The 20,757-nt window shown below is 45.2% G+C and overlaps 1 protein-coding gene across 1 annotated transcript in view; it reads left to right on the top strand.

Annotated features, from left to right (window-relative positions):
- The window catches only part of LOC115149800 (low-density lipoprotein receptor-related protein 1), a 170,711-nt gene that overhangs the window by 88,848 nt on the left and 61,106 nt on the right, over positions 1-20,757 (top strand). Inside the window, exons 7-13 of the mRNA XM_029692627.1 lie at positions 8,858-9,020; positions 10,598-10,820; positions 11,898-12,087; positions 12,208-12,351; positions 13,881-14,117; positions 14,312-14,492; positions 16,659-16,881. Of these exons, the coding sequence (XP_029548487.1) occupies positions 8,858-9,020; positions 10,598-10,820; positions 11,898-12,087; positions 12,208-12,351; positions 13,881-14,117; positions 14,312-14,492; positions 16,659-16,881 (1,361 nt within the window). The remainder of the gene's footprint in view (positions 1-8,857; positions 9,021-10,597; positions 10,821-11,897; positions 12,088-12,207; positions 12,352-13,880; positions 14,118-14,311; positions 14,493-16,658; positions 16,882-20,757) is intronic.

Raw genomic sequence — 20,757 nt, forward strand, 5'->3', positions numbered from 1 at the left:
AACTTTAGGGTGTTTTCTATCCAAAGCCAATAATGATATGCATATTCTAGTTACTGGGCAGGAGTAGTAACCAGATTAAATCGGGTACGTTTTTTTATCCGGCCGTGCAAATACTGCCCCCTATCCCCAACAGGTTAACAAATCAAAATATATTTTATATAATTTGGGGTCACTAAACTCAGAATTACGATTAGAAAAATTGGATTACCTTTGCCGATCTTCGTCAGAATGCACTCCCAGGACTTCTACTTCAACAACATGTTGTTTTGGTTCCAAATAATCCATAGTTATATCCAAATACCTCTGTTTTGTTCGTGCGTTCAGGTCACTATCCGAAGGGTAACGCGCGAGCGCATTTCATGACAAAAAATGTCAAAATATTCCATTACCGTACTTAGAAGCATGTCAAACGCTGTTTAAAATCTATTTTTATGCTATTTTTCTCGTAAAATAGCGATAATATTCCGACCGGGCAACGTTGTATTCATTCAAAGAGAGAAAGAAAAACATGGCGAGTTCTCGTGACCGCGCATCTCAGTCTCACTGTCCCCAGGCTGACCACTTACAAACTCTGCTCCTATACTTTGCCCAGAGACAGCAGACACCCCATTCCACTTTCTGGCGGCTTTAGAGAGCCAATGGAAGCCTTAGAAAGTGTTACGTTACAGCACAGATGCTGTAATGTCGATAGAGATGCAACAGAAGGACAACAAATTGTCAGACAGGGCACTTCCTGTATGGAATCGTCTCAGGTTTTGGCCTGCCATATGAGTTCTGTTATACTCACAGACACCATTCAAACAGTTTTAGAAACGTTAGTGTTTTCTATCCAAATCTACTAATTATATGCATATTCTAGTTTCTGGGCAGGAGTAGTAACCAGATTAAATCGGGTACATTTTTTTATCCGGCCGTGAAAATACTGCCCCTTATCCCAAAGAAGTTAATTTGACAAAAATCTGTTGAAATCACACTGGATGTATTATACTTTAGAATTGAATTGTGGGCATACATATTTCACTGTACAGACTTAGCCCATGTCATTGATCCACAATCCATAGGTATCAGTCTACTCAGTGACACCCAGAGAGCATTAGCATCGTAGCTCTTATTGCGGGACTCTGAAACAACTGTGAATTGAGCTACATTTATTGTCAACCTATGTGTATTGAACACTATTCCCGAGGAAAAACAATACTGCGTGGATGTTTTGGAGTCCGATAACTCTGAGGAGGACGTTGGGAAAAAATATCTTGGGTATTGAGTAGACTGGTACCCCATTTCATTGATCCCCAATCCTTAGGTAAAGCTGTGCGATAGGAATGTCAATACACACAATAGGCTGACTGGGGAGGTGATTTCTCACAGTCCCACGATAAGAGCTACAATGCTAATATTTGCGTAAACTCTAGACAGTTGTGTTCTGTGGCTGTCACCAAGTAGACTGATACCCCATTTCATTGCTTCACATTCCAACTTTGTTTGGTATTTGGTATTGTCACACCCTGACCGTAAAGATCCTTATTTATTCTCTGTTTGGTTAGGTCAGGGTCTGACTTGGATGGGAAACTCTGTTTTCTGTTTCTATGTTTTTGAGTGGAGTGTGGTTCCCAATCAGAGGCAGCTGTTTATCGTTGTCTCTGATTGGGAATCATACTTAGGCAACCTGTTTTCTTCCTGTGTTTGTGGGAGGTTGTTTTCTGTTTAGCCTCTGTTGCTTGACAGAACTGTACATTTTTGTTTTTTTTCCGCTTTTGTTACTTTGTTTGAGTGTGTTGTGATGATAATAAAGAATCATGAGCACTTACCACGCTGGGCTTTGGTCCACTTCTCCATCCAACGACGACCGTTACAGAACCTCCCACCATAAACGGACCAAGCAACGTGGCCAGGATAGTTGGACATGGGAGGAGATCCTGGAAGGCAAAGGGCCCTGGACGCGGATTGGGGAATATCGCCGTCCAAGGGAGGAGATAGAGGCAGCAAAGGAGGAACGGCGACGCTATGAGGAACTAGCACGGCAACAACGGAAGCCCGAGAGGCAGTTCCCGCACACGTGGAGATTGATGGAGTCAGGGTTGAGACTTGAGCCAACTCCCCGTGCGTACCGTGGGGAGCATGTGACCAGTCAGGCACCGTGTTATGCTGTGATGCGCACTATATCTCCAGTGCGCATTCATAGCCCGGTGCGATCCGTGCCTGTGCCACGCATTTGCCATGCTAGAGTTGGAATTCAGCCAGGACGGATTGTGCCGGCTCAGCGCGCCTGGTCTCCAGTACACCTCCTCGGTCCAGGATATCCTGCGCCAGCTCTACGCACTGTGTCGCCAGTGCGCCTTCACGGCCCAGATCAGATCCCCATTAGCTGTTGCAAAAGCAGCAGCTACTCTTCCTGGGATCCACACAAAACATGAAACATAATACAGAATACAGAACATCATTAGACAAGAAAAGCTCAAGGACAGAACTAAAAAGGCTCACGCAGCCTACATATCAATGCATACACAAACTATCTAGATCAAATCATCTAGTCTAAATATGGCATGATTCCACCAATTGTAACCTTCTTTCAAAGAGAACCTTTTATTTTGAAGGCAAACCGCAAATTCCACTATTGTGCCTAATCCTTATTGTGGCTACCTTCACAACACATAACCCGTTCAGTTCGAGCCTCACTGGTGAGATGAAGCTAGTTGGCTGCTTATAATGTTAGCTTTGGGCAACAGGGTTAAGTTATTTGTTTTCATGAACTGAAGTTCAATTTCAATAGGCGAACAAGTGGCTACCTAGCTAATACTTACTCACAAGGATTCCTAAATCATTGCTAAGAATAATGCAAATGACTGCAGTTTCTACTGGTCATTGTTTTCAGGCTGGTTGTATTGGTGATAGCTAGGTACCAAGCTAAAGCTAGCTACCCCAGAAGTTGCGGTCAAACAAATAATGCATTATTAGCAACCCGGTATTGTAAACACATTGTTCGTGGCCAGTTGTTTGCTTGTTTGCATACTTTTTTGTACAGCTTTGACAGTGCTACTGATAGTAGTGGTGGCACTTTTATACAACATTGTATAATAAAACTGTGTTTTTGACGTGTCAAATTAAAAGCTTATTTAACACTTCAAATAGTGTTATTTAACGTATATTTTTTGACACGCAAAGACCCAAACGGCGTTCCATAGTTTGTCATGAAGCTAATAGCAGTAACGCTATTACTGTGTAACTTCTGTAGGGCAACATCTGAACAACCTCGCACTTGGTAACATTAGTGTGTACCGGTGCTCAACCAGTCGGCCAAAGCCAACATCACCCACGACAGAGAACGGTTGATTGTCAAGGGCAATGAATTCCATTATCTTGGCATTAATGGATTTCGCCTTTTGAGTTGTCTTGCTGAAATTTTCTTACTCTTCAAAATGACTGCTTGACTGCTCGATCAACACAGCAGACATTGTGGGCTAGATAGGAATGCTGTGTTGCGCATGTTGGCATTTTTAGCTAATATCGTCCGATTCCGATATGTTAACCGATATTTTGTGCATCCCTACTTCTTAATGCGTTTGAGCCAATCAGTTGTGTTGTGACAAGGTAGGGGTGGTATATAGAAGATAGCCCTATTTGGGTCAGTCAATCTGGAAAATGTCAAGAACTTTGAAAGTTTCTTCAAGTTCAGTTGCAAAAACCATCAAGCTCTATGATGAAACTGGCTCTCATGAGGACCGCCCAGAGTTACCTCTGCAGCAGAGGATAAGTTCATTAGAGTTACCAGCCTCAGAAATTGCACCCCAAATAAATGCTTCACAGAGTTCAAGTAACAGACACATCTCAACATCAACTGTTCAGAGGAGACTGCATGAATCATGCATTCATGGTCACTATTGCTCAGGAATTGCTGCAAAGAAACCCCTACTAAAGGGCACCAATAATAAGAAGAGACTTGCTTGGGCCAAGAAACACGAGTACTGGACATTAGACTGGGGAACATCTGTCCTTGGTCTGAGTCCAAATGTGAGATTTTTGTTTCCAACCACCGTGTCTTTTTGAGATGTAGAGTAGGTGAACGGATGATCTCCGCATGTGTGGTTCCCACTGTGAAGCGTGGAGGAGGAGGTGTGGGGGTGCTTTGCTTGACCAGCATGGCTACCACAGCATTCTGCAGCAATACGCCATCCCATCTGGTTTGCGCTTAGAGGGATTACCATTTGTTTTTCAACAGGACAATGACACAACACACCTCCGGGCTGTGTAAGGGCTATTTGACCAAGAAGGAGAGTGATGGAGTGCTGCATCAGATGACCTGGCCTCCACAATCACCCAACCTCAACCCATTTGACTGCAGAGTGAAGGAAAAGCAGCCAACAAGTGCTCAGCATGTGTGGTACTCCTTCAAGACTGTTGGAAAAGCATTCCAGGGGAAGCTGGTTGAGAGAATGCCACGAGTGTGCAAAGATATCCTCAAGGTGGCTACTTTGAAGAATCTCAAATATATTTTGATTACTATTTTTGGTTACTACATGATTCCGTATGTGTTATTTCATGTAAGTTTTAGTTAATTTAGTGCATTTCTACATATTTTGCCACGGATTGTAGAGAAAATGTTGCAGGTTTTAAGCAAGTTTGCTGCAATTCTTCACGTTTTGCCATGTGGTGGAGATACATTTTTTGCAGTTTTTAATGATATCTGAGTGAGACAGACTAACGAAATCAATGGGGGCCCCCTGGCCGGTAAGTCGACCATGATAACAAGTTTATTTAGCCGCTAAACTAACTTAGAAATAAATACAAATGTACATGGGCTAATTGACTCAGTGACCGACAAAACGAGAGAAACTGGTGATTGTGCAAGCAAATTTCACCTTGTGTATTCTACTATTCTAACTTACAGCATTAAGTTGACACCCAATTAAGTTGCTCATCCCTAAAATACCATTATTTTAGTACATTGTACTGGATTCATGCAGCATGTCTATGGAGCTGACACTGCATAATAAAGCTATCATCGTATTACCCAGTCCATCAGCTATCCTTATGGTAACGGTTGAATTGATTCTAAGGCTAGTTTGAGGGTTTCATAAGGATTTCATGCTAAAGCAGCAGTCAGGGGGTTATTGGGAAGTAATGGGGAAGAGCCTACTAGCTGCTCTCTGCTGTGCTCAGTACAAATGGTTCTGCTAAATCTCCTTAGGAGATCATGTGCTGGAAAAGAGAAAGTCCCTCTTGCAGCTCCACATTCAACACTTGTTCTGTATATACTCGCTCTCTTTCTGACTGTTGCCTGTCTTTCTCTTTTTCTGTCGGTCTCTTTCTCTCAGTCCGCCCTCTCCAAGTAATCCTAAAATCACCCCTTCAACCAACTACTTTAGAACAATAGAGCAATGTCAATCTTTTTTCTCCATTCTCCTCTTCTTCTTCTGTTCTTCCTCTCCCTCTGGCCTTGCTTGCTACCGGCTGGGTCTGAACCAGTACCACATTTTGGAGTAGCGTGTCATTTAGCCCTCTCTGTGTGACTTTACATTCTTGTCATGTGATGCGTTCTCCAGATGGTGTTTTAAGATGGGAGTGTTTTGAATGCAGGAGATGGGTTTTGGGGATGGTGAGGTGGAGGGGGGATTTGAGGGGCGGGGGGTGTAAAGCCTTAAATCACTCTTTGGGGAGGGTGTGAAGAGGTTAGCCGGAACGTGCATTTTATTAGCGCTCCGTCACGGTATGGTATGCAACAACTTCAACATATCAGATATTGACTAATGCAATATGCTTACTCTCCGTTTCCAATCGTATAGATGTGGCTCTGTTTGGTCCAATAGCAAGTGCAGATTCGAAATAAACCCTCCCAAATTCCCTGGATATCGATCTAGTCCTTTGTCTCTGAGGTGCAGAGGGGTGAGCAGAGTAAACAACCTATTTAGAGGAAAAAAAGGCACTGTGGTCTGTTTTTTAATTATGTTGAGTTGTTTTATAGTGCAATGTTCGTCAGATAGAGGTGCAGTTAATGAATCTAGACTGTTTTCATCTAGGGAAGGGAAGGGGGGGTGATGGATGCATGGAGGAAGAGGAGAGAAGTGGGAGGAGAGGGGATGCAGGGACAAAGAAAAATCAATGTTTTGGCTTCCCGGTCATTTTCTGTTTACCAGAAGTACGGGGGGAAAGTACATTCCAATGAACAGGGATTAGACTTTCCTCTCCCCTCTCATCCGCTTCTTTCCACTCCTCTCCTACTGGACCAATAAAGGTATTTTTACAATTATAATCTTCTCTCCTCTCCCCTCTAAGCCTGCTGTTGCTAAGTTTCCCTTGTGGAAATCAGAGAATTAAGTGCAAACATATGTGTATGTCATCCATTTTGAATGCCCTCCCCATTCAATCACATTGAAAAATATTGTTAGTGTGCATGTGTTTAAAAAACAAAACAATTAAAGCTTTTAAATTCCATTTAGATTTATTGCCCAAGAGCTGCTTTCACTAGGCACGCTTTTATTGCCCTCTTAGGCCTTGGAATTTGCCTCGTCATCCCCCCATCCTACTCTTTCCTCTTTTAGAGAAATCTATCCCCTTGGCCTCCCTAAGTCAACACTGTGCCCCCCTCACCTGTATACACCAGACATATGCCACAGTGCCCCCCCTCACTACCAAACACCAGACATACCCCATAGATGACTGGTGTCACCCTAGGGTGAAGGATGTGTGTTGGGTTTTGTGGTATCTGCTCAATAAAAGACAGAACATGGCCTTGCGGGAGGTGCAGCCCCCTGCCTCAGAGACACACACACTCTAAACCCAGTAATAATATCACCATTTTAGGGGACTGTATCGCTGTGTTCCCCAGTGTCTCATATCTAGCTCCAACAATGGGGCTCTTTCTGTGATCTCTGGCAAACACTTGGTATATCGGTAATAGTAGATGTGTTGCTTTTTCTCTCTTATTTTCATCTTAAACCCTTTGCCCTTTGTGTATTCGCTGTATTCGGCAGGAACATTGCCTAGAAAAAGCCTGATTGGTCAATGTCACGGTCATCTCTTTTGACATTCAAGGAACTTGCAAAGAATAACCCAAATTATTTGCTCGACGTCTGTTTCTGTGTGTCCATTATGTGACAAGGCTTTCTGTCAAGCTGCCTGTTAGATTGTAGCTTAATATGGATTCCCAATCCGTTTTGACTGAGTCAGACTTGACAACCCTGTACTTATGTAGAGGAGACGCATACGGTGCCAGGTTAATGTGCTGTAGATTTAGAAACATCAGCAATGAGCGCATACTGTAGTCACGTGATAGAATGGCGCCGGAGGGAATAACAGTATTTTTACAGGCTCCTGACCAATTGTGCTATTTTTGGGCACAGGTGTGTCCCATTTCACTGACGACCCTCCCGGCTCCGCCCACCGACATCCTATTATGGAAAACAAGATCAAAGAGAGAATTCGGCAGACAGAGTGGGAGGGTCGTCACAGACTGGAAGTACCGGTGACCCTCAACATGGGGGGCCCCACAGGAGTGCATGTTTAATCCCCTCCTTTACTCCCTGTTCGCCCAAGACTGCGTGGTCGCGCACGACTCCAACACCATCATTAAGTTAGCAGGCGATACGACGGTGGTAGGCCTTACCACCGACAACGATGAGACAGCCTACAGGGAGGAGGTGAGAGACAACAACCTCTCCTTCAACGTCAGCAAGACAAAGGAACTGATCGTGGACTACAGGAAACTAAGGGCCAAGCACGCCCCAATCCACATCGACGGGGCTGTAGTGGAGCAGGTCGAGAGGTTTAAGTTCCTTGGTGTCCACATCACTAAGGATCTATCATGGTCCACACACACCAACACATCGCCTCTTCCTCCTCAGGAGGCTGATAGGATTCAGCATGGTCCCTCAGATCCTCAATAAGTTATACAGCTGCACCATTGAGAGCATCTTGACTGGCTGCATCACCGCTTGGTATGGCAACTGCTTGGCATCTGACCGCAAGACGCCTCGGAGGGTAGTGCGTACGGCCCAGTACATCACTGCCGTTCAGGACCTCTATACCAGGTAGTGTCAGATAAAGGGCCTAAAAATTGTCAAAGACTCCAGCCACCCTAGTGATAGACTGTTTTCTCTGCTACTGCACGGCAAGCGGTACCGGAGGACCAAGTCTGGAACCAAAAGATTCTACCCCCAGCTTCTAAAAGTCTGCTAAGTAGTTAACCAATATTATCTGCATTGACCCTTTTTGCGCTAACCCTTTTGACTCTTCACATGCGCTGCTGTTACTGTTTGTCTATCCTGTTGCCTAATCACTTTTAATTCCTACCTATATGTACATATCTACCTCAGTTACCTCGTACCCCTGCATATCGACTTGGTACTGGTACCCCGCGTATAGAGACAGTTATTCATTGGGTATTTATTCCTTGTGTTATCTTTCTATTATTTAGATTTTTTTCTCTGCATTGTTGGGAAGTAAGCTTTTCATTGTTAGTCTAAACCTGTTGTTTACGAAGCATGTGAATAGTTTCATTTGATGTTTACTTAGCTTTCTGTCTGACTGTCTAATTGCTAAGCATAGCAGGACAGTTGCATGCAGTTCATGGGACTGCAAAGTCATGATGGAGCTCTCTACCATTACCTCAGTCCTACCCCACCATTTTGTTTACCACTGCACGACACAGTACATCCACAGATAGTACATTATAGATGCCCTCAAAGATGACCCCAGAGAGAAAGGTCTATGAAGATGCATCAGTCAATGGGAACATGTACAGTCAATTATTTTGTTTCTCAAATTTTGTCTTCTGTTTTCTTTCTCTTTCTCCCTACCTCTCTCTGTCCCCTGCCTCTCTTTTTTCTCCCCTTCTCTCCTATTCTGTCTATGTGCTGTCCAGATGTAGAGCAGATGGCTATTGACTGGCTGACAGGAAACTTCTACTTTGTGGATGATGTGGACGACCGGATCTTTGTGTGTGACAAGGACGGACAGACGTGTGTCACCCTGCTGGACCAGGAGCTGTACAACCCCAAGGGCATCGCCCTGGACCCCACCATGGGGTGAGGACACGCAGGCAGGCACACACATACACTTATGCATAGGCTGTATAGATACACGCTCGTTACACACACACACCTTTTAAGGTGTATACTCAGATTGCATACTGTAGGTGTCCATGTATTGCCTTCTATGTTTGTGTCTTGTACCAAACCATCAACACACAAAGTTCCATCCTACTAAATAAAAGTTATTTGAATTGAATAGATGTACATACCTGTAAAATCCAAACATAAGCATTTCACAAACACATGCTCAAACACATTCACACTTACAATGTTCCATGCTCCCATTTGTTGGTCAGGGTTGAATAGGCATGTGCTTGCATGGACCCAATGAGTCACTGAAATTCACACTGCGGTCTGTCGGTCTATCCTCCCTCCTTTATCCCATGGGAACAGACCAATGTCCCACGGACTACTGCTGAGACACACACACATCCCCCGCATCACAGTACGTGCATCAAACACATAACAGTCCCATGAGAGGCTCAATATTTTGGCCACAGTAGTCTGTCATTGTTACACAACCTAAAACAATGGGCTGGGGCTGAGGGGTGGGTTGAGGTTCGGAGGGGGTTTGAGTTCTCCGAAACACTTGGAAAGGTTCCTTTCCTGTCTCTGATTAGTACGTGGGCCACTGACTTGAAGTTTTGGGGAGCAGTAATTGAGTGTAGATGTTTCATTTGTGTTGTTTGGGTCTGAGCCCTGACAGCTCCCAAATCTTGCCTTTCCCCAAAACATTTTAGAGTCAGGTTTTCATTTCAGCCTTGCCATTTATGACCGCGGTCTCAAACTCAATTCCTGGAGGTGTGTGTATGTGTGCGCGCACCGTGTGCAGTGCTTTGTTTTTCATTCCAACCCATTTCCACAGCTATAATTGATTGTGCAGTAATATACTCTGGTACGTTTACTCCACACTCTTTCCCCATGATGTTGTCCAGCTGCTGTTAGGGATGACAATAATATTCTTGGCTGTAATTTAGAGATTGTATAATATTAGTACACAGATTTATAATTTTTTTCTAAGTTAGCGAAAACAACAAACCTTCTAAGAATTGCATTGTGATTGATTGATCATTATCTTTTTCTGGGAGCACATCCAATAAATGATTGTTTGATAGGTCCCTCCTGTTTAGGAACCCCAGTGAGAGGCAGAATAAATAAGCTGTAGGGAACAAGACACAATAAAACATCAAGCATTCTAGTTAGGCCAGGAGGTGTTCCTGTGACTGTGTGACCTGACCAGGACAAACTGTTGGCACATGCAGATATTCCTCCATATAAAACATAATGAAGGTAAATGCAGGGCTATTCAACTACATATGTTTTAACACCAGTTTACCCTATACTTACCTAGACATGGAAGGTAGGAATTTATTAATTAACCAATCAATCGTTCACTCTGTCAAAACAGCTGTTGCTCTTCTTCCCTGCAACTCTTACCTACTATAGCTTGTTGCTGTAACTGACAACATGCTCATGCTCAGTCAACTTACCTGCTAAAATACATTTGGAATAAAATCTAATAAATCCATCAATGAATTAGCTAATCACCTCTCACCTCTTTCCTCCCAAAGTAAAGTGTTCTTCACAGACTACGGTCAGATCCCCAAGGTGGAGCGTTGTGACATGGATGGTCAGAACCGGACCAAGCTGGTGGACAGTAAGATCGTGTTCCCCCACGGTATCACCCTGGACCTGGTCAGCAGGCTGGTCTACTGGGCCGATGCCTACCTGGACTACATAGAGGTGGTGGACTACGAAGGAAAAAACAGACACACCATCATACAGGGTCTGCTGGTGAGGTCATCAACCTGCAACAGACTGTTTGCCAGATAGCACGCTATTTCAGGTTTCTGGAAGGGAGCGTTTAGGAGGGTTTAACATTTTGGAATGTTGCATATTTTTTGGTTGTTGTGAGGAGCGGAAGGCCATTTCCTTAATTTAGAGTAAGGAGTTTTATATAAGAAGACTTAATAGCTGTGAACTTTACATTCCTTGTTATCCAAGCAGAGTTAAAACGTAAATACTTGGTTGCCACTAAAACCAAATTCCCCCATCTTTGTAGAGGTTCCTGTGCATTCTCTCCTGTGAGGATCCTCTCTCTCTCCTGCTGCTGTAGTAATGTGGTGTTGTTCAGGGAGCTATGGCCAGAGAGCAGGGAGCTTTTTCATTAGAGAGCTGATTAATAGGAGTTAAAGCAGAGCTCTGGCATGGTGCCATGGCTGGCGCCTTTAAACCTGTTAGCAGGGCTTTTAGCGCTAGCTGTGTGCACAAGTAATGGCCTTCATTTACTCACTGGGCCTGGGGGCACAGCCAACTACACACACACACACACACAGCCCCTTTTAATTGTGTGTGTGCGTGCGCTATCAAGTCTGTGTGCATATACAACCAAGTGTATGTGATTGCCATCAGTGGCAGTTTAAAGTCCATGGATGGTTATTGATGGTGAGGGTACAGGCAGTATTGCAGAGGGAATGTGTTTTATTCCTTCCCTAGCCTGATCTTAATGGATGCTAGTCACTCTGATCTGAAGAGCTGATCGATCGCCACTTTCATCTATTTCACTTTAGTGCTGTTTACTGGGACAGTGAGGCCGGCTTTCTTCTCCTCACAGATGGATATGTGTGTTTGTTTAGACCTGTTAGAGTGCGTTATGGGAAATAGAGGCCTGAGTCAGGCTATGGCTCATTTGGGATTCTGAATCAGCTGTATACTGTTGGGTTCCATACATAATGAGTGAATGGGTGTTCAAGTGGAATTGTGATTTTTGGTTCTTTGTCACTCATTCTTTCTTCCTCGCTCTCCCTCCTTCCATCAATCTCTCCCTCCATCCCCCTCTCACTCTTTCTCTCCCTCCTCCCCTTCTCCCAGATTGAGCACCTGTACAGTCTGACAGTGTTTGAGAACTACCTGTATGCCACTAACTCAGACAACGCCAACATGCAGCCTAAGACCAGTGTGATCAGAGTGAACCGCTTCAACAGCTCTGACTACCAGGTGGTGACCCGCGTCGACAAGGGAGGGGCCCTGCACGTCTACCACCAGAGACGACAGCCGCCAGGTAATTGTTATAGGGTTCTATATTCTATGCTGCCTGCACATATTGTCAAATCAATTCTATATTTAACCCATCAACATAGTGGTATAGTTGAAATTCACTCAGAAATCTCCTCTCTTCCAGTGCGTAGCCATGCATGTGAACCAGACCAGTTTGGGAAGGCAGGAGGCTGCTCTGACTTCTGTCTACTGGGGAACAGCCATAAGACTCGTACCTGCCGCTGTCGCTCCGGCTTCAGTCTGGGGAGTGATGGGAAGTCCTGCAAGAGTAAGTATCACTTAGCCAATCCCCTCTCAGATACTCCACAATACAGCCAATCATCTGTTAGGCGCTTTACAAAATAAGACAATAAAATGCTTCATTATGAAGCCAATCTGCTCTGAGATACAACAACCCATTCCTACTGCAGGTAGTGGTTAGAGCGTTGGGCCATTAACCAAAAGGTTGCTGGATCGAATCCCCGAGCTGACAAGGTAAAAATCTGTTGTTCTCCCACTGAGCAAGGCAGTTAACCCACTGTTCCCCGGGCGCCGAAGACGTGGATGTCGATTAAGGCAGCCCCCCGCACCTCTCTGATTCAGAGGGATTGGGGGTTTGTGTTAAATGCGGAAGACGCATTTCAGTTGAAGGCCTTCAGTTGTACTGAAGGCATTCAACTGACTAGGTGTCCCCCTTTCACTTTCCAAGTGCATGCTTTAGTCTACAGTACAGCCAATGGCCTCTCAGATACATACATTTTTTTTAAATATCACAGCCAATCCGCTTTCAGCTCCTCCAATCAGCTCCTTCGCAGCTCTGGCTATCCGCTCCTCCTCTGTGGCTGTCTCTTTGAGCAGTTGCATCTCCTCAAGTCTGACCAGTAGACTGACTTGCATGACATTGACAGCCAGCCTCCCTAATCAATGTCTACATGCCTGAAGCCCTACTATAACTGTGAAGTAGAGGCAGATATCGATTCTGTTATTGACCTTGTGCCAATGGCAGTGAAGGTTGAATCAGGAAAACTGAGCTAAGGCCTGGGAGACCCATAATAAGCAGTATTTTCTGAGTTGACTACTTTTGTCTGTGTAGTAACAAAGTATAACTCCCTCCCTGATTGATTCACCTTGCCTGAGAGGTGTGTATTAATATTCTATGCGGATATGAAAGCAACCACACATTGATCTGTTTCTTGACTACAACCCTAGGTGCCCTTGAACCCACACCAGAGCAGATTGATTCAACCAAAACCTATTCCGTCCACTACACCATATGGAACAAGTCGTCAAATGTGAATTAGAATTATTGAAAATCACTTACATTCTCATGAGGTTTACGGGGTTATGCTTCTCTTGCACAGTTTTTTATCAGTTTAATCAATGCAAATGATATGGGGCAGTGTTATTTACAGTATTTTACAGCATTTTAACAGTCAATTCTTTGGAGAAGATATTCATTACTAGACAGAGGAAAGACAGGAATTGTGGAGGTGATTGGAATCCTATGGATGTTATTTAATGGTAAAGGCCTCATCTTCCCGTTTTGTCTGTCTGTTTATAGCATTGTAGTGTGATTTGAAATCGTTTCAGAAGCTACCTCTCATGAGAAGGTTGGCCAGACTCGATTGTGTTTTTCTGAGTTTACAGGCCAGGGCCTGTCCTATTCATTAAGCATCTCAGAAAGTGATCTAGGATCCCTTTTGCATAAGATTAGGTGGACATGGGGGTCTGATCCTAGATCAGCACTCCTACTCTGAGATGCTTTATTTATGAATACCGGCCCAGTAAGTCCTCTCTCTCTCCCATGTTTTTTTCCAGAGCCGGAGCATGAGCTATTCCTGGTGTACGGTAAAGGTCGTCCAGGGGTCATCCGAGGCATGGGCATGAATGCTAAGGTCCCAGACGAGTACATGATCCCCATAGAGAACCTGATGAACCCAAGAGCCCTGGACTTCCACTCAGAGAGTGACTTCATATATTTTGCTGACGCCACCAGCTACCTCATCGGCCGCCAAAAGATCGATGGCACAGAGAGAGAGACCATCCTGAAGGACGGTACGGTAATTGCCTTGCATGGTCATTACTGTAATGGAGAGTAGTGGCCATTATGGCTCCAAAATCATGCTAGCAATGTGTCTTGGTAGTTTCTGCTGTTAGTGGCAAGGCGGCCGTTTTGGATCTATCATGTCAAGTTTTGTGGTGTACAATAGGGCAACTGGCCTCTCACCTCCTGTTCCTCTGTGTTCCAGGAATCCACACAGTGGAGGGTATAGCGGTGGACTGGATGGCTGATAACCTGTACTGGACAGACGATGGGCCCAAGAAGACCATCAGTGTGGCCAGGCTGGAGAAGGCTTCCCAGACCCGCAAGACTCTCATCGAGGGCAAGATGACCCACCCCCGCGCCATCGTAGTGGACCCCCTACATGGGTGAGAGAAGGAAGGAAGGAGGGAGGGAGGGAGAAAGGAAGGAGGGAGAAGGGAAGGAGGCATAGTGATGGAGTGATGCATGGAAGAGTTTAGGTAATGGTTGTTTTTGTTTGGGGGGGTGTTGGGGTGAGAGAGTGTGAAGGATGAGGCATGCCAGAGGTTTTACTGCCATTAGCAATAGTGTTACTGTGTGCGTGGTGGGACTGTCTGCTTCTTAATAGATTATTTACATATTCTGCTGAGCCTTTCCCATGGGTGTGGGATGTGGCTGGAAGATGATTGGAAAGTTGACCCTGGGATGTGTGTGTGTCCATGTTTTGTGCATTTATACGTGAGTAGGTACATGCATACTGGTGTGTGGGGATGAGAACAAAGCAGATGGTCAGCTGTTGGTATATTTTCCTGTCACTGATCCCCACTTTCTGCTCACAGCACCTTAAAACAATTATATCCCTCAAGTGTGTGTGTGTGTGTGCATTGCTTTTGTACGACCATTTGTTTAGTCTCTTTTCTTTTCTATGGGAGAAGGGGGAGCGTCTTCATCGTGGTTTGTGAAAACGTAACAAAATAATTACAAAAGTTCAAATGAAGTCAGCATATTCACAGCCAGACTTGGGGACACTCCCCTGTGGCCTGTGTAGTGTGTGTGTAATGGGCGTCATATAGAGGAGACCAAGGCGCAACGTGTTGAGTGCTCATCTTTAAGTTTAATAAAAAATTCGAACACTTTACAAAATGACAGCCGACAGTTCTGGCAGGTTACATTTAACATTTACATTTAAGTCATTTAGCAGACGCTCTTAACCAGAGCGACTTACAAATTGGTGCATTCACCTTATGATATCCAGTGGAACAACCACTTTACAATAGTGCATCTAAATCTTTTAAGGGGGGGGGGGGTTAGAAGGATTACTTTATCCTATCCCAGGTATTCCTTAAAGAGGTGGGGTTTCAGGTGTCTCCGGAAGGTGGTGATTGACTCCGCTGCCCTGGCGTCGTGAGGGAGCTTGTTCCACCATTGGGGTGCCAGAGCAGCGAACCGTTTTGACTGGGCTGAGCGGGAACTGTGCTTCCTCAGAGGTAGGGAGGCGAGCAGGCCAGAGGTGGATGAACGCAGTGCCCTAGTTTGGGTGTAGGGCCTGATCAGAGCCTGAAGGTACGGAGGTGCCGTTCCCCTCACAGCTCCGTAGGCAAGCACGATGGTCTTGTAGCGGATGCGAGCTTCAACTGGAAGCCAGTGGAGAGAGCGGAGGAGCGGGGTGACGTGAGAGAACTTGGGAAGGTTGAACACCAGACGGCTGCGGCGTTCTGGATGAGTTGTAGGAGTTTAATGGCACAGGCAGGGAGCCCAGCCAACAGCGAGTTGCAGTAATCCAGGCGGGAGATGACAAGTGCCTGGATTAGGACCTGCGCCGCTTCCTGTGTGAGGCAGGGTCGTACTCTGCGAATGTTGTAGAGTATGAACCTACAGGATCGGGTCACCGCCTTGATGTTAGTGGAGAACGACAGGGTGTTGTCCAGGGTCACGCCAAGGTTCTTAGCACTCTGGGAGGAGGACACAATGGAGTTGTCAACCGTGATGGCGAGATCATGGAACGGGCAGTCCTTCCCCGGGAGGAAGAGCAGCTCCGTCTTGCCGAGGTTCAGCTTGAGGTGGTGATCCGTCATCCACACTGATATGTCTGCCAGACATGCAGAGATGCGATTCGCCACCTGGTTATCAGAAGGGGGAAAGGAGAAGATTAATTGTGTGTCGTCTGCATAGCAATGATAGGAGAGACCATGTGAGGATATGACAGAGCCAAGTGACTTGGTGTATAGCGAGAATAGGAGAGGGCCTAGAACAGAGCCCTGGGGGACACCAGTGGTGAGAGCACGTATGGCTCCAATCAGAGACAACGATAGACAGCTGCCTCTGATTGGAAACCATACCCGGCAAAAACATAGACACACAACACATAGAATGCCCACCCCATATCCCACCCTGACCTAACTAAACAGAGAAAAACCAGCTCTCTTAGGTCAGGGCGTGACAGTGTGTGTGGGGGGGGGGCATAATAGAGTTCTACTCAATGTCAGCTGGGGCAGAATAACAAGGTCACAATGGACCAAAACACAAACACACACACACACACACCCCATGCTCATCCCCCTCTCTCTCCCCAGGTGGATGTACTGGACAGACTGGGAGGAGGACCCTAAGGAGAGTAAGAGAGGGAAAATAGAGCGGGCCTGGATGGACGGTTCTAACAGGAACGTGTTCCTGACCAGTAAGACGGTCCTGTGGCCCAACGGTCTGAGTCTGGACATCCCACAAGGAATCCTGTACTGGGTGGACGCATACTACGACCGCATCGAGATGGTCTACCTTAACAACACTGACCGCAAGGTTTATTTAAACTTTTTTTTAAATTTAACCAGGTAGACCAGTTGAGAGCAAGTTCTCATTTACAACTGCGACCTGGCCAAGATAAAGCAAAGCAGTGCGACAAAAACAACACAGAGTTCCACATTGGATAAAGAAATGTACGGTCAATAACACAATAGAAAAATCTGTATACAGTATATGCAAATGAAGTAAGGAGGTAAGGCAATAAATAGACCAATAGTGGCAAAGTAATTACAATTTAGAAATGTACACTGGAGTGATAGATGTGCAGATGAGGATGTGCAAGTAGAAATACTGGTGTGCAAAAAAGCAGAAAAACAAAAACATATGAGGTAGTTGGTTGGATGGGATATTTACAGATGGGCTGTGTACAGCTGCAGCGATCGGTAAGCTGCTCTGACGCTTAAAGTTAGTGAGGGAGATATGTCTCCAACTTCAGTGATTTTTGCAGTTTGTTCCAGTCATTGGCAGCAGTGAACTGGAAGGAAAGGCGGCCAAAGGAGATGTTGGCTTAGGGGGTGACCAGTGAAATATACCTGCTGGAGCGCGTGCTACGGGAGGGTGTTGCTATGGTGACCAGTGAGCTGAGATAAGGTGGAGCTTTACCTAGCAAAGACGTATAGATGACCTGGAGCCAGTGAGTTTGGCGACGAATATGTAGTGAGGACCAGGCCAACGAGAGCATACAGGTTGCAGTGGTGGGTAGTATATGGGGCTTTGGTGACAAAACGGATGGCACTGGGATAGACTGCATCCAATTTGCTGAGTAGAGTGTTGGAGGCTATTTTGTAAATGACATCACCGATAGGTTTTACAAGGGTATATTTGGCAGCATGAGTGAAGGAGGCTTTGTTGTGAAATAGGAAGCCGATTCTTGATTTAATTTTGAATTGGAGATGCTTAATATGAGTCTGTAAGGAGAGTTTACAGTCTAGCCAGACACCTAGGTATTTATAGTTGTCCACATATTCTTAGTCAGAACCGTCCAGAGTGGTGATGCTAGTCAGCGGGCGAGTGCAGGCAGCGATCGGTTGAATAGCATGCATTTAGTTTTACTAGCATTTAAGAGCAGTTCGAGGACACGGAAGGAGTGTTGGATGGCATTGAAGCTCATTTGGAGGTTTGTTAACACTGTCCAAAGAAGGGCCAGATGTATACAGAATGGTGTCGTTTGCGTAGAGGTGAATCAAAGAATCACCCGCAGCAAGAGCGACATCATTGATATATACAGAGAAAAGAGTCGGCCTGAGAATTGAACCCTGTGGCACCCCCATAGAGACTGCCAGAGGTCCTGACAACATGCCCTCCGATTTGACACACTGAACTCTATCTGAGAAGTAGTTGGTGAACCAGGCGAGGCAGTCATTAGAGAAACCAAGGCTGTTGAGTCTGCCGATAAGAATACGGTGATTGACAGAGTCGAAAGCCTTGGCCAGGTGGATGAAGACGGCTGCACAGTACTGTCTTATTGATGGCTGTTATGATATCATTTAGGACCTTGAGCGTGGCTGAGGTGCACCCGTGACCATCGCGGAAACCGGATTGCATAGCGGAGAAGTTACGGTGGGAATCGAAATGATCGGTGATGTGTTTGTTCACTTGGCTTTCGAAGAAAGGCAGGGCAGGATGGATATAGGTCTGTAACAGTTTGGAAAGCGGCCGCGGTCATCCCCCTCTTCAAAGGGGAGACACTCTAGACCCAATCTTTAGGAATCTCAAATGATACGAAAGAGGTTGAACAGACTAGTAATGGGGTTGCAACAATGGCGGTGGCTAATTTTCGGAAGAGAGGGTCCAGATTGTCTAGCCCAGCTGATTTGTAGGGATCCAGATTTTGCAGCTCTATCGGAACATCAGCTGTCTGGATTTGGGTGAAGGAGAAGCCGGGGGGGGTCTTGGGCCAGTTGCTGCGGGGGTGCAGAGCTCTTGGCTGGGGTTGGGGTAGCCAGTTGGAAAGCATGGCCAGCCGTAGAGAAATGCTTATTGAAATTCTTGATTATCATGGATGTATGGGTGGTGACAGTGTTTCCTAGCCTCAATGCAGTGGGCAGCTGGGAGGAGGTGCTCTTATTCTCCATGGACTTTAGTGTCCGAAAATGTTTTGGAATTAGTGCTGCAGGATGCAAATTTCTGTTTGAAAAAGCTATCCTATATTGGTTCTTGACTTCCCTGAAAGTTGCATATCGCGGGGACTGTTTGATGCTAGTGCAGTTTGCCACAGGATGTTTTTGTGCTGGTCAAGGGCAGTTAAGTCTGGAGTGAACCAAGGGATTTATATCTGTTCTTAGTTCTATATTTTTTTGAAAAGGGCATGCTTATTTAAGATGTTGGAGAAAGCACTTTTAAAGAACAACCAGGCATCCTCTACTGACGGGATGAGGTCAATATCCTTCCAGGATATCCGGGCCAGGTCGACTAGAAAGGCCTGCTCCCAGAAGTGTTTTAGGGAGCGTTTGACAGTGGCAAGAGGTGGTTGTTTGACCGCGGACCCATAACGGATGCAGGCAATGAAGCAGTGATCACTGAGATCCTGGTTGAAAACAGCAGAGGTGTATTTAGAGGGCAAGTTGGTCAGGATGATATCTGAGGGTGCCCATGTTTACCGATTTGGGGTTGTACCTGGTAGGTTCCTTGATAATTTGTGTGAGATTGAGGGCATCTAGCTTAGATTGTAGGATGGCCGGGGTGTTACGCATATCCCAGTTTAGGTCACCTAACAGTACGAACTCTGACGATAGATGGGGGGACAATCAATTCACATATTGTGTCCAGGGCGCAGCTGGGAGCTAAGGAGGGGTCTATAACAAGCGGCAACAGTGAGGTACTTATTTCTGGAGAGATGGATTTGTAAAAGTAGAAGCTCAAACTGTTTGGGCATAGTCCTGGATAGTATGACAGAACTCTGCAGGCTATCTCTACAGTTGATTCCGGCTCCGCCCCCTTTAGCAGTTCTATCTTGACAGAAAGTGTTGTAATTGGGGATGGAAATTTGAGAATTTTTGGTGGCCTTCCTAAGCCAGGATTCAGACACGGCTAGGACATCAGGGTTGGCGGAGTGTGGTAAAGCAGTGAATAAAGCAAACTTAGGGTTGGAGGCTTCTGATGTTAACATGCATGAACCCAAGGCTTTTACGGTTACAAAAGTCAACAAATGAAAGAGCCTGGGGATACACAGGGCCTGGGTTAACCTCTTACATCTAATGTTCCGCTAGCGGAACGTCTGCTCCAATATCCAATGATGGGCGGGGCGCGAAATACAAACTCCTCTAAAATTCGAAAACTTCCACTTTTCAAACATATGACTATTTTACAGCTATTTAAAGAGAAGACTCTCGTTAATCTAACCACACTGTCCGATTTCAAAAAGGCTTTACAGCGAAAGCAAAACATTAGATTATGTCAGCAGAGTACCCAGCCAGAAATAATCAGACACCCATTTTTCAAGCTAGCATATAATGTCACAAAAAACAAAACCACAGCTAAATGCAGCACTAACCTTTGATTATCTTCATCAGATGACACACCTAGGACATTATGTTATACAATAGATGCATGTCTGTTCAATCAAGTTCATATTTATATCAAAAACCTGCTTTTTACATTAGCATGTGACGTTCAGAACTAGCATTCCCACCGAACACTTCCGGTGAATTTACTAAATTACTCACGATAAACGTTCACAAAAAGCATAACAATTATTTTAAGAATTATAGATACAGAACTCCTCTATGCACTCGATATGTCCGATTTTAAAATAGCTTTTCGGATGAAGCACATTTTGCAATATTCTAAGTACATAGCCCGGCATCACAGGGCTAGTTATTTAGACACCCAACCAGTTTAGCCTTCACCAAAATCACATTTCCTATAAGAAGA

This window comes from Salmo trutta, chromosome 16 (assembly GCF_901001165.1).
Source record: "Salmo trutta chromosome 16, fSalTru1.1, whole genome shotgun sequence".
Lineage (NCBI taxonomy): Eukaryota > Metazoa > Chordata > Actinopteri > Salmoniformes > Salmonidae > Salmo > Salmo trutta.